The sequence below is a fragment of the Lithobates pipiens genome, unplaced genomic scaffold (assembly GCF_037356315.1).
Source record: "Lithobates pipiens isolate NorthernLeopardFrog02 unplaced genomic scaffold, aLitPip1_a1.2 Scaffold_23, whole genome shotgun sequence".
Lineage (NCBI taxonomy): Eukaryota > Metazoa > Chordata > Amphibia > Anura > Ranidae > Lithobates > Lithobates pipiens.
Window position 1 is genome coordinate 244,507,429 of NW_027507785.1, and position 13,480 is coordinate 244,520,908.

At 44.1% G+C, this 13,480-nt stretch overlaps 1 protein-coding gene across 2 annotated transcripts in view; it reads right to left on the reverse strand.

Annotated features, from left to right (window-relative positions):
- Positions 1-13,480, reverse strand: part of LOC143928224 (calcium-activated chloride channel regulator 1-like) — a 108,868-nt gene that overhangs the window by 25,405 nt on the left and 69,983 nt on the right. For both annotated transcript variants that reach the window (XM_077452974.1, XM_077452975.1), the window contains 3 exons: positions 12,490-12,670; positions 12,295-12,401; positions 9,919-10,140 (listed from right to left, as the gene is read on the reverse strand). In XM_077452974.1, the coding sequence (XP_077309100.1) occupies positions 9,919-10,140; positions 12,295-12,401; positions 12,490-12,670 (510 nt within the window). The remainder of the gene's footprint in view (positions 1-9,918; positions 10,141-12,294; positions 12,402-12,489; positions 12,671-13,480) is intronic.

Below are 13,480 nucleotides of genomic sequence, written 5' to 3' on the forward strand. Positions count from 1 at the left end.
AAAAAGAAAAGAGGAAGAGCAACATAAAAGGAGTTATTTACTAAAGGAAAATACACTTTACACTGCAAGTGCACTTGGAAGTGCAGTCGCTGTAGATCCCAAGGGGGAAATGCAAGGGAAATAAAAAAACAGCATTTTAGCTTGCACTAATTTCAGATCTACACCTTAAATTTACAGCGACTGCACTTCCAAGTTCACTTGCAGTGCAAAGTGGTTTTGCTTTTCCTAAATAACCCGTAATTGGGACAAGAGTTCAAAAATCCTAACACAAAGACAAAATAAATATATCACTGCTGAAAAATTTCAGCATTCTAATGTACACTATATTACCAAAAGTATTGGGACACCTGCACATGAGCTTTAATGGCATCCCAGTCTTAGTCCGTAGGGTTCAATATTGAGTTGGCCCACCCTTTGCAGCTATAACGGCTTCAACTCTTCTGGGAAGGCTGTCCACAAGGTCTATGAGCAGGGCTGGTGCAAGGATTTTTGGCACCCTAGGCGAAACCTCATTTTGCCGCCCGCCATTGGCCCCGCCCCTGACTCCACCCCCAGAATACCGCTTCACCAGCGCTCAACAATTCCGCCTCACCAGCGCCCATAAATTACAGACTTGGGGGGACATTTGGCAGATCAGTCAACATAATAGATATATATACACTCACATTTTAAAATTAAATTTCATGGTCATCACATTCACATAATGTTATTCTCATTAAGGCCCCTTTCACACTGGGGCGGTGCGGGCGTCGGCGGCAAAGCACTACTATTTTTAGCAGCGATTTACCGTTGCTTTAGCGGCGGTCTGCGTTTAACGGCCGAAAAAGGGTTAAAACCGACCGCAAAGCGCCGCTGCAGCGGCGCTTTGCCGGCAGTATAGCCGTGCTCCCCCATTGATTTCAATAGGTAGGAGCGGTTTCACCGCTCCAAATATGCGGCTAGCAGGACTTTTTTCACCGTCCTGCTAGCGCACCGCTCCAGTGTGAAAACCCTCCGGCTTTCACACTGGAGTGAAAGGGGCCGGTTTTTTCAGGCACTATACAGGCGCTATTTTTAGCGCTGTAGCGCCTGAAAACCGCCCCAGTGTGAAAGGGGCCTAATAGAGAGAAAGCAACAGTTTTTTACTTACCTCACGGTCACACCAGTAACCTGTTGCTGGCACCAACTGTATTTGCCAGCCTGTGTACCTGCCTCGCGTGGAGTGGTGCCTCTTCTCTTCCTGTTCCAGCTAGCCCAGGCTGCGCGCACCTGACCCCAAGCCCAGAGAGCGGCCTTCAAGCACCACGCCGACGTCGCCCTGCTGTATCCCATGATGATGCATGCTGCATCCATCCTCCATCCATCCTCCATTCCAGGAGAGCGTGGGGGCGGGGCCAGGGGTGCTGTGAGGGCGCACGTGTCATCAAATGACATGTGTCATCATGTCACAGAGGACTGAGGGGGAGGGGGAGAACGGCTGCTGCTGCTGTGCGTTATCATCATGAGTAATGTCACAGACCGTCGGACTGACAGAGAATGGAGGGGGGGAGGGGGGGTGGCTGCTGTGCCTGTGTGTTATCATCATGACGACTCCCCCTCCCCCCCTCCATTCTTTGTCAGTCCGATGGTCTGTGACATTACTCATGATGATAACACACAGGCACAGCAGCCGTCCGCCCCCCCCCCCTCTATTCTCTGTCAGTCCGACGGTCTGTGACATTACTCATGATAACACACAGGCACAGCAGCCGTCCGCCCCCCCCTCCCCTCCCCTCCACTCTCTGTCAGTCCGATGATCTGTGACATTACTCATGATAACACACAGGCACAGCAGCCGCCCGCCCCCCCCTCCCCTCCACTCTCTGTTAGTCCGACGGTCTGTGACATACTCATGATTCATCAGCTGCTGCGTGTTATCATCATCATCATCATGACTAATGTCACACAGTCACAGACAGACTGACAGAGAGCGGATCGGAGGAGGAGGGGCGGATCGGAGGAGGAGGGGCGGATCAGAGGAGGAGGGGGGGTGGGCGGCTGCTGCCTTTGAGCGAGGTGATACTATAACAGAAGAGAGGATTACTGGAAAGCCAGAGCGGAGCGGAGCGGAGCGGGGCGGGGGAGGGCGGATGGCGCTGTTGCTTGACATGGCACTGGCACAGTAGTAGTTGCAGCAAGGACAGTGCAGCCAGCCAGGAATAAAATAACCAGCGGCCGGGCGCCCTAGGCGGCAGTGTGCCCCAGGCGGTTGCCTAGTCTGCCTAGTGGTAGCGCCGGCCCTGTATATGAGTGTGTCTATTGGAATGTTTGACCATTCTTCCAGAAGTGCATTTGTGAGGTCAGGCACTGATGAGGATGAGAAGGCCTGGCTCGTAGTCTCTGCACTAATTCAACCCAAAGGTGTTCTATCAGTTTGAGGCAGGCCAGTCAATTTTCTCCACCCAAACCCCCTTATCCATGTCTTTATGGACCTTGTTTGTGCACTGGTGTGCAGTCATGTTGGAACAGGAAAGGGCTATCCCCACACTGTTCCTACAAAGTTTGGAGCATGAAATTATCCAAAATGTCTTGGTATGCTGATGCCTTAAGAGTTCCCGTCACTGAAACTAAGGGACCAAGTAACAATACAATTCAATACAGAAGGGATCAGAGGGTCTTGCTCATTAGAGCTTACAATCTAGAAGGGAGGGTCAAGTGGCTGAAGGAGTTTGGGGTGGAGGAACTTGACTGGCCTGCACAGAGTCCTGGCCTTAACCCAATAAAACACCTTTGGGGTGAAATAGAGTGGAGACTGCCAGCCAGGCCTTCTTGTTCACACCAGGGCCTGACCTCACAAAAACGCTTCTGGAAGAATGATCAAACATTCCAATAGACACACTCCTAAACCTTGTGGACAGTCTTTCCAGAGGGGGTTGAAGCTGGTATAGCTGCAAAGGGTGGGCCAACTCAATATTGAACCCTACGGACTAAGACTGGGATGCTATTAAAATTCATGGGCGTGTAAAGGCAGGCGTACCAATACTTTGGTACTATAGTGTACTTTAGGTTGCCTTTTAGTATCTTGAATTTGTAACCTTGTTTGATGTGTTTACTAGTATACTCAAAAGTTGATGGCGTACCCTGGAAAAGAATATTGCAGATTTCTTGTGTGGCTGATTTAACATGTCTTCAACAATGCAACCTTTGTTAAGTCCGCTTTGTATAGTTAGCACATTGAGCTGCTTTGATCAGAGTCAATCAATGCAGTCTCAGTGCAAGGACACATCAAATACTAAATCTGTTGAAATACAAACACTGTACAACAAATGTCAGTACTTAGCAACCTGCTGTGGTATGTAGAGTTAAAGAAAGCTTTAACCACTTCAATACAGGGCTTTTTCCCCCCTTCCTGCCCAGACCAATTTTCAGCTTTCAGTGCTGTTGCATTTTGAATGACAATGGCGCGATCATGCAACACTGTACTCAAACCACATTTTTATCATTTTGTTCCCACAAATAGAGCTCTCTTTTGGTGGTATTTCATCACCACTAGGGTTTTTATTTTTTGACAAACAAATAAAAAAATACTGAAAATTTGGGATAAAAAATATGTTTTTCTTTGTGTAAATAAGTATGTTTTCTTCTTCACTGATGGGCACTGATGAGACTGCACCGACGGGCACTGATAAGGTGGGACTTATAGGCACTAATGAGGTGGCACTGATATGCACTCATGATGAGGCACTAATATGCAGCACTGATGGACACTGATAGGTGGCACTGATATGCAGCACTGATGAGCATTGGTGGGAAGCACTGATGGGCACTGATAGGTGGCACTGATGAGCACTGATAGATGGCTCTGATAGGCAGCACTGATGAGGAGGCACTGACAGGCATTACTGGTGGGCACTGATTTTCACCTCTTATGGGCACTCATTGACAGCCCTGGTGATGAAGGGTGGGCATACCTGGTGGTCCTGGGTGGGCATCCCTGGTAGTCACGGGTGGGCATCCTGGGGGGGCTGCACTGATAATCAATCAGTCCTCTTGTCAGGAGAGCAGCCGATGTGATCAGCTGTGATTGGACACATGATAACTTACCCATTTTGTGCAAGTCATTATGTTATATGTGGTTATATGTAAGTGGTTAAAAAAGGAAGAAAAAGACAAGCACTGCAACAACGCATCAGAACGTATGCACAAATTACACCAGTGCATGTGTGTTATGCACACCACAGCACGTGCCCGCTGGTGTGAGTGAGCTCTTAGGCAGTGCAATATGTTTCTTCATAAGTTAAAGTGTCACTCATAAAAACTATCAATAAATGGTGTATTACATGCTGTTCATACTCATTTAGTCACTACAAGATTCACTTTCTGTATTCTGCGAAAAAAACTGGTTGTTCCTGCTGTTCTCTATCTCCACCTTCTGTCCATATCCCCAATTCAGCTAGGGATTTTGCAGCTGTTGAGGCAACTCTACACATGCTCAGTTTTCAGTGAGTTTCTATGCTGAGCATTTCCCCCTTTTCACATCTGAGCAGCCCATGTGACTATGGAGTCACACATGTGGGAGTATACACAGTGGTACAGGACAGCCCACTCCCTCCCTCCTCCTCCATGCCCATTAACCAGCTAAACACAATAGGGGCAGGATATTACATGTAGATTAATGGTGGCTTCACCTCCCTCAAATTCTAAGACATAGGCTGGAGGAGCATGGCACAGCCTGTGAAATCACCCACACCATGTTATTTCCACAAAATAGAAAAGATTTGCTTTCAAATATATATTTGTATGATGATTTCAAAGGCTGTTTTTTTTTTTTTTTTTTGAACATGTGACCAGCAGCACAGGACTAGAAGGTCCTCCTGCTTATGCTTTCCTGCAGACAGGGCTGGGAAAGATCTGGGTCATGTGACAGCTATATGTGGATTACAAAAAAGCTATTTAGATATTGTTTTTTTTTATAATTACAGTGCCATCATCCACATCCAGAAATAGAAGGGACAATTAAACCGTTTGTGTTTAGCATCACGTTAACTGTTGGTAATTGGATAACCAAAATAAAATTGGACTAAGCAGATACCTTTTTTTCCATATTTAAGTATTTAAATACAGCACCCTTACAACTAGTGACATTCAGCTGTCAGCTGGGGATACCTGGTTGTATTGCTGGCAATTGAAATATCTTTTTGTTTTCCTTATAAATGTTAGTTTTGTAGCAGCTAGTTCTATACACAGTAGACATGTGCCACCTAACAGGCAGACTAAGGGGGCCCCTCAGGCACTACCGGTATATTTAAAGGAATTCTTAATTTTTATTGTTTCACTTCAAGCATCATTAAAATCACGGGTTCTGTAAAAATGATTAAAAAAAATTGTTTGCATTGATACATGTCCCCCAGGGCAGAACCCAGCCCCCATACCCCTTTTATGGCCAATAAATTGAATATAAGCCTTCAAAATGGGCACTTTTAATTTTTTTAAGTTTGGGTCCCATAAACTTTAATAGGGTTTGCAGTTCAGGTCCGATCTTTTGTCATGTTCAAGAGTTCTAGCATGAACCAAACCGGGGTGGTGTTCAGCCCAACTCTAATTAGGATGATTAACCACTTCTGGGCAAGCTGAGCTGGCTCGGCTGGGCAAACTGATGTTACTCTATGTCGCTTTTCTTTTTGGCCACTAGGGTGTCCCGGAGCCGATACAAGTGCCTGGCGGGCACGATGACCACCGGGCACCTGCAATCGCTCGTGGCAGAGCAAGAACCAGGATCTCTGTGTGTATACACACAAATACCGGTTCTTTCAGGGGAGTAGAGACAGATCGTGTGTTCATACTAAGTAGGAACACCGATCTATCTCTCTTCTCCTAGATTATACATTTTTATAGCACTGATCACTGTATAATTGTCAAGGGTCCCAAAAATTTGTCAAAAGTGTCCAATTTGTCCACTGCAATATCACAGCCCCAATAAAAATTGCAGATCGCCGCCATTACTAGTACAAAAAAAAAAATAATAATAAAATCTATCCTATATTTTGTAGACGCTATAGCTTTTGTGCAAAACAATCAATATACGCTTATTGCAATTTTATTACCAAAAAAATGGAGAAGAATACATATCGGCCTAAACTGAGGAAGTTTTTTATTTTGTTTTTTTTATTTTTATTTTTTATTTTCCTTGCATGCCCCCCTCAGATCTACAGCGACTGCACTTCCAAGTGTACTTTCAGTGCAATTTCAAGTGCACTTTGCACTTGTAGTTTGCACTTGTAGTGCAAGGTGGAGTTGCCTTTAGTAAATAACCCCCATTGTGTTTTTCTTCATAATTGTCGCTCTTCTTTTGTTTATAGCGCAAAAATTAAAAACCGCAGAGGTGATCAAATACAACCAAAAGAAAGCTCTATTTGTAGGGAAAAAAAGGGCGTAAATTTTGTTGGGGTACAACGTCGCCCGACCACGCAATTGCCAGTTAAAGTGATGCAGTGCCGTATTGCAAAAAATGGCCTGGTCCTTGAGCAGCCAAATCTTCTGGGGCTGAAGTGGTTAAACAGAACTTGTGACTCCTTACAACAGGGTTCTTATAAGGCCGCGTACACACGCGCGGACTGTTCGCCCAACTTTGTCCGTCCAACAGTTTCGGCAAACAGTCCGCTCAAACTTAGCATGGACGGACATGGCCACACACGACGGACGAACAGTTTGCTGAAACCGTGCGCGATGACGTGAACGGCACGTACGACGGGACGAAAAATACGACGTCCTATACACTGCATTATAGCTTTTGGCGTGAAAATCCTTTCTGAGCATGCGCGCAACTTTGTTTGACGAACAAGCCTACACACGAGCGGACTGTTCGCTGAAACAAGGTTTCAGCGGACAGTTTTACGGAATTTCCGAAAAACCTTGTCCGTCAAACTGTCCGCTGAAACTGTCCACTGAAAGCCCACACACGAGCGGACTGTCCGCCCAAACACTGTTCAGCAGACAAAGTTGGGCGAACAGTCCGCGCGTGTGTACGCGGCCTAAAAGTCCCACCTTACATCAGGTGTCCCCATCAGTGTGCCCCTTTGCATCAACTGTCATCATCAGAATGCCCTTTATATAAAATGTCCACGTCAGAGTGCCTCCTTACATCAATTGCCTCATCAGAATGCCCACTTACATCAAATGTCCCCATCAGAGTGACCCCCTACATCAAATGTCCCCATCAGAGTGACCCCCCTACATCAAATGTCCCCATCAGAGTGACCCCCCTACATCAAATGTCCCAATCAGAGTGACCCCCCTACATCAAATGTCCCTATCAGAGTGGCCCCCTACATCAAATGTCCCTATCAGAGTGACCCCCCCTAAATCAAATATCCCTGTCAGAGGGGACAATGTTCCCATCAGAGTTCTGCTTACATCAGTTGTCCCCATCAGAGTGCTCATTCACATTCCTTTGCTCCCATCAGAGTCCCCTGTGTCAATTGTCTCCAGAAGGTCTCATGGATTAGTGGTTGTACTTCCAGAGATCTGGGGGGAGGGCAAAACTAAAATCTGGGGGGGGGGGGGTGTACAACTCCCTGATTAATTATAGCAGTGTTCCCCAAATTGCAGCCCTGTGCTTGCCTTTATCCGGCACTATTCTTCCTGCTGATACCAATGCAAGAGGCACAATGGAGTTGATTTACTAAAGGCAAATAATAAACTGTGCACGCTACAGTTGCTCCATCGCTTAGAAAATGACATAACGGTAATTCCCCCCATTGACACAAATAAGGGCCGCAATTCCTCCCACTGTCACCAATGATGCAGCACAATTCCTCTGACACCAATGGAGCACTATTGTTCTCACTGATACCAATGATAAGGCACTATTTCTTCCACTGACACCAATGATGGGGCAAAATTCATCTGACTAACAATGTGGCATTATTCCTCTCATTAAACCCAACAATGGGGCACTATTCCAACTAATAACACAGATGATGGGGCATTATTCTTCATCCAACTGACCACAGGTGCTAGCCAGTTTTTTACTGACCACCAACCCTGGGGCATTGTTTACTCCCACTTACAACTGACATCAGGACATTTTCATCTACCCCTGACCACAACCTGGTTCCCCCTGAAGTTCGGATGACAGTAAATAGACTCTATGTCTTACTATGTTTAGTAAGTTTCAGGACACCTGTATGATATGGAAACAAAAGATTTTGTAAAGCTCACTACACATAATGCAATCTGATACAATCTCTGTTAGATCTACCAACAAGTAGTTAGTACCTGATTGTATAGAGATTGCTTGGATGGCATAGACAGCAGTTCCTCATAATACATAGTTTTGGTAGCTCTAATGTTCATTGTACAGAGATTATATAGTCAAATTGTCATGTGTGTGTGTGTGTGTGGTGAGCCTTATGCCCCGCACACACGATCGGACTTTCTGACAACAAAACCGTGGATTTTTGTTCAAAGGATGTTGGCGCCAACTTGTCTTGCATACACACGGTCACACAAATGTTGGCCAACAATTATAAACGTAAGACATGCATGATATCTCCATTACGAACGTTAGTTTTACAAGACCGAGCACTACCGGCTCGTCCTTGATTCCGAGCATGTGTGGACTTTTGTGCGACGGACTTGTGTACACACGATCGGAAAGCCCGATAACAAACATTTGTATGCGGAAAATTTGAGAACCTGCTAGCCAACATATGTTGGTGGAAAGTCCGACAAAAAAGTGACATCACCAGGTGGCTCCATCTCTTACCTATTTAAGAACTGTAATTTTGGTGAATGGGTAGTGGTATAATGTACTCCTACTCATTCACTTGGGGAGGCGGGATCTGGGGGCCCTCTTTATTAGAGCCCCCTGCCTGCTGACCCCCACAACCACTACCCAGGGTTGTCGGGAAGAGGCCCTTGTCCCCATCAACATGGGGAAAAAAGGTGCTTGGGGTGGGGAGGACAGGGTCCCCCCGTCCCAAAGAACCCTCCCATTTTAGGGCATGTGGCCTGATGTGCGCACGTTTGCTCCTCCCTTTCCTAACCTTTGGGTTGCATGGTTGGATAAGGCCCTGCTATGGATTTTGGGGGGGCCCACGCCGATTTTTTTTAAATCTATTTTGGTATGGGCTTCCCCTTAAAATCCATACCTGAACCAAAGGACCTGGTATGGATTGGGGTACCCAAACTCATTTTTTATACCTTTTTTTCTATTGCCGGAAATGTTTTTTTATTTTTATTCAGCTGTCAGAGGGGAAGCCTGTTGACAGCTGATGACTCATTCATTGTCAAGGATGCAGTGGCTGGCTTTTCAGACACTCCTTAACAACCAGCTATGCACTATGCAGCTCATAGTGCATTGTGGGGTGCTCGATTGGTGAACATACTGCCGAGCACACCGCAAATTTGGGTGTTCGGTGTTCACTGAATGTGCGAACAGGCGATGTTTGGATCAAACTTTTGCTTGGCTCGAACTGCTTGCCTAACTGCAATCCTAATTGAATTACTATTAGATACTAGCATTTCCTGTTCATTCCTGCACTGCCTCTGCAGTACCTGTCAGATATTATGTCCGTGTTGTGACTTGTGGTAAAGAAGTATGCTAAATGAAGAGGAAATACTGCTTCCCTGCATGTCTATCATAATACTGACAGTATGCCCCCTGACTTTTTTTTTACTGTACTCCCAGATCAGATAGGCTAGATCCAGCCCTGTAATAAATGCCATGGCATTGACTTTATAATGCAATATTGACACTATATCCTTCCTCATATTTGTCAACCTTTCTGTTTTTCAAGGGAAATGTTTGCACACAGTATGATTCTGGTTTTCTAGTATCCAAGCCAAGAAAATTGCTCACCTTTAAATAATTTAGCCTGTGTGAAAGATTGGCTGGTAACAGGCCATTTTTCCTGTGGGGTTTACATTATCTATAGACTCATGAACATTTCATAATACCTCTACTGTTCCTGGGAAGTGGAGCTTGGACAATTTGGAGGCTACATCACTAGTGAACCATATTGAGTCATATTCTCTTCCCTTTGGATCTTGTAAATTAATTCTTGGTATTGCAGTTTGCCAGTTGACAAGAAAGAACGTGTCATTTCCCACTGTGCTATCAATAAAAACAGTGCCGTTCAAGCATGCTGATGGTTGGAGGCTCTCGACTATGCTTTCCAGCTGTAAATATACAATAGTTATACATATGGTAAAACAACAATGTATCACATTTGAAACAGATTTAGTAAAAATACCATTCAGGTGTTAGCCTGTGTGATGGTGTGTCTAAACCTACTATTATATATATATATATATAAAATAGTATTAACTATTATATATATATATATATATATATATATATATATATATATATATATATATATACAGTATACAGCATGTGGGGCTTAAGGGACAACTCTAAGATCATCTTACAAATGAGGATCTGTGAGGGACTACAATTTGTAGCATTCTTTTGCAGTATGCCTTTCTGATTTAAAGCCTAACTCCAACCCAAACTTTTTTTCTGTTTTGGACAGACTATGGAAATCATTGAAATCCAGTAGGGTTTTTATTGTGGTCTTTCTGCTTATTTTGGCACATATTCCCCCAATTCCTATTGGGACAAGAAGTAATAGCTATTCTTTACCGTGGGGACACAGACTGCATCAAAATACATTTTTCAGTGAAATTGGGAAAGACTAGAACCTCTATCAAGTTATTGCTATTGTCTGTGGCTCTCTGGGCCGAGGACAACCATTCCTCTTCTTTCTGGTTCTGCTCTCACAAGTTGTCAATGGAACAGGAAGTGGGTCAAGGAAATAAATAAAAAACTTGACAGTGTTTTTTGAAAATATTGACTTTTTGAACACTTTCCAAAAATAAGGAAAATGTGATTTTGTCTGGAATTGGTCATTAAAACTACCCTGCACCAATTCAAAATACCTAGAAGAAGACTACAAATACAGTGACCAGCCTGCTGAATAAAGTGACCATGCTGCTAAACTCTATTGTGGAGGAATCATTCCCTGATGTCCCCTGGAATGTCTCCTTGGAATGTCAACCTTCTGCTCCCCTACATTGCTCAGTGGCTCTTCCTGGTGACTTCCACATCAATCAAGACACAGTACTGAGGCTGGTGGGAGAACTCTGAGTACTGTGAGGGGAAAAACACTAGAAGTGTCTGTTTGTAGGCAGATTGAACTGTGTTTGGTACTAGAAAGTTAGCGACTGGCCCAGCTTAAATGCTGCAAGATCAGCTCCAAAGGCTTTTGGTCCTAGCCAGCCCACTTTTGCTATAAAAAGGGGGATGGCTGAAGTCTGAGAGTCAAGTTGAGAGTGGATCCATGGGTTCCCACACTGCCTGTAAGTGGAATTGTTTGACAGTGCTGAAGGCACCAGGGTTTTTGGAAGACATCCAACCATGGACAATGTCGTAATAGACTCTTGCCTCACCAAGGTATGCCTGGGCCAATATGCCACAATAGTTAGGCCCCATTCACACCTGAGCATTTTGTAGCTTGAAGCCTAAAGCTACAAACCTGGAGGGGAAAAGATCAATTGTTCTCTATGGAGATGGGTCACATCTTCACTCCAAAACGCCTGAAGCCAGAAGCCCCAAAACGCCTGAAGCTCAAACAAGTTCTGGAACTTTTTTTTTGTCAGACTTGGGCGTTTTTCTGCTTTTTACATTGGGGACATTTTGACCTGTACAAAATCGCTGCAAAAGTGGGAAAAACGCAGCAAAAACATACTTTCTGCCTGAAAAGGCTATGCTCAGGTGTGAATGGGGCCTTAGGGTTAGGGAACGAACATTGTTCATATTGAACTGGTATGCCCCATTTCTTTAGTAAAGTAGCATCAACCGTTATAAGACTCTGAAGGTATTCAAAGGGGTGCAATTGGGGTTTGGTGTATCTAAAGAAGGAGTGCTCACCGTTATTTTATTTAAAAAAACATAAAAATAGAAAGCCACTCACATGTATTAAGACCAGACATGAGCCTATACAGCTTTAAAAAGTTCCCATCTGCTAGTCTTGAGTCAGTTAATAATGTGTATAAGTATAACAGCAACATTCATAAAAGACTGAAGGGGGGATAGCCTGTGTAAAGGCAGGCCAATGAAGAGGGAGTTTGATAACAAGAAACCTATTCAAAGATTCCATTTGTGATAGTATTTAACGACTGTATTTTGGGGGTTTAGATATACTTTAAGTGGTAAAACCCACCCAGACATACTACAGGTAGGAGTAAATGCTGTAAAACATATTTGTGACTTGGTAATATATTCAGAAGTTCAAATAATGGATTATTGAGTCATACATTTTGTTACATTACCTGAACAAGTTGTTCAGAGTCAAACCCATTTCGAGGTGAAGCCCCAGTAAAGGCACTGATTAAGTCATTTATGTTCAGATTATCAGATGCGGAAAACATTAATCCTCCTGAAAGAACAAATTGCACCAATAAAAGCCTTTCTGGTATTGGAGGATAGATCACTATTTGACATGATTTATAATTTCTAAAGCGCACCAGTCATGTCTGCAAGACTTTCAAGATTTTTTTCCGCATGTGGTCCAAGAGCTATAACATGTATGATGATTCCACTTGCTGCTATTTCAGGGAAGCATAGGCTCAAATTGAAGTTGTCTTCTCCATCTGTCATTAGAACTATTTCAGTGCTTTGTGCTGAACCGTATAGGTTTTTGTTTACCTGAATCGTGGAATAAATTGCAAATTTACAAGTATTTTTACAATGTGGTTATGTACAATGAAAAACATTCTGGTTCACATATTACCCAACTGTCAGTCTTTCTTAAATGCTACAAGCATTTTAGCTTTCATGATGCCCAAGCAAGCTGCCGTCTGTCAATTGAGATGATTCAATCCAATTGATATTGTAGCCCCCTATCCTTAGAGAAGAATTCCAGGTATGGCATTTTTTACATGGGCACATGTTTTCTGGTTATTAGCACTTCACATCTACTATTTTATTGTCCTTACTCTCAGTGCAAGTCTTACCTGACTGCAAAGAGCAGACCTTCTGTAAGATTAGGACCCTTTCACATGGACGGCACCACCTCACGGGCAGCAGAAGTAGAACTGATAGCATCAGGAGCCTATGGCACACCTGGGCATTCTGGAATCGCGATTTCAGATTTGTGGCAAAGCATGGGACATGTTTGCAATGTCATTACCTATTCATGGCACCCCAATCGCGGTGGGACTTTGCTGCGGCATATAACTGAATTCTATGCTGCACAACATGCAAAGCTTATTGCTCAGAAAGGAACAGATGCTTCTTTTGGAGGACAGCACCATACATTGCAGTTTGTCATGATTGCAGCACAATTTATTGCGTGGCAAAATTGCACCTCGATTGGGGTGCCAGTAAACCCGCACATTTTTTTTTTTTTTTTTAAACCTGCAAAGCAAAAGGCATAATGAGCTAGTATGCACCGCATACTAGCTCATTATGAAATACTTACCTTAGAACGAGGCCCCGACATCTGGCCCGATCCAC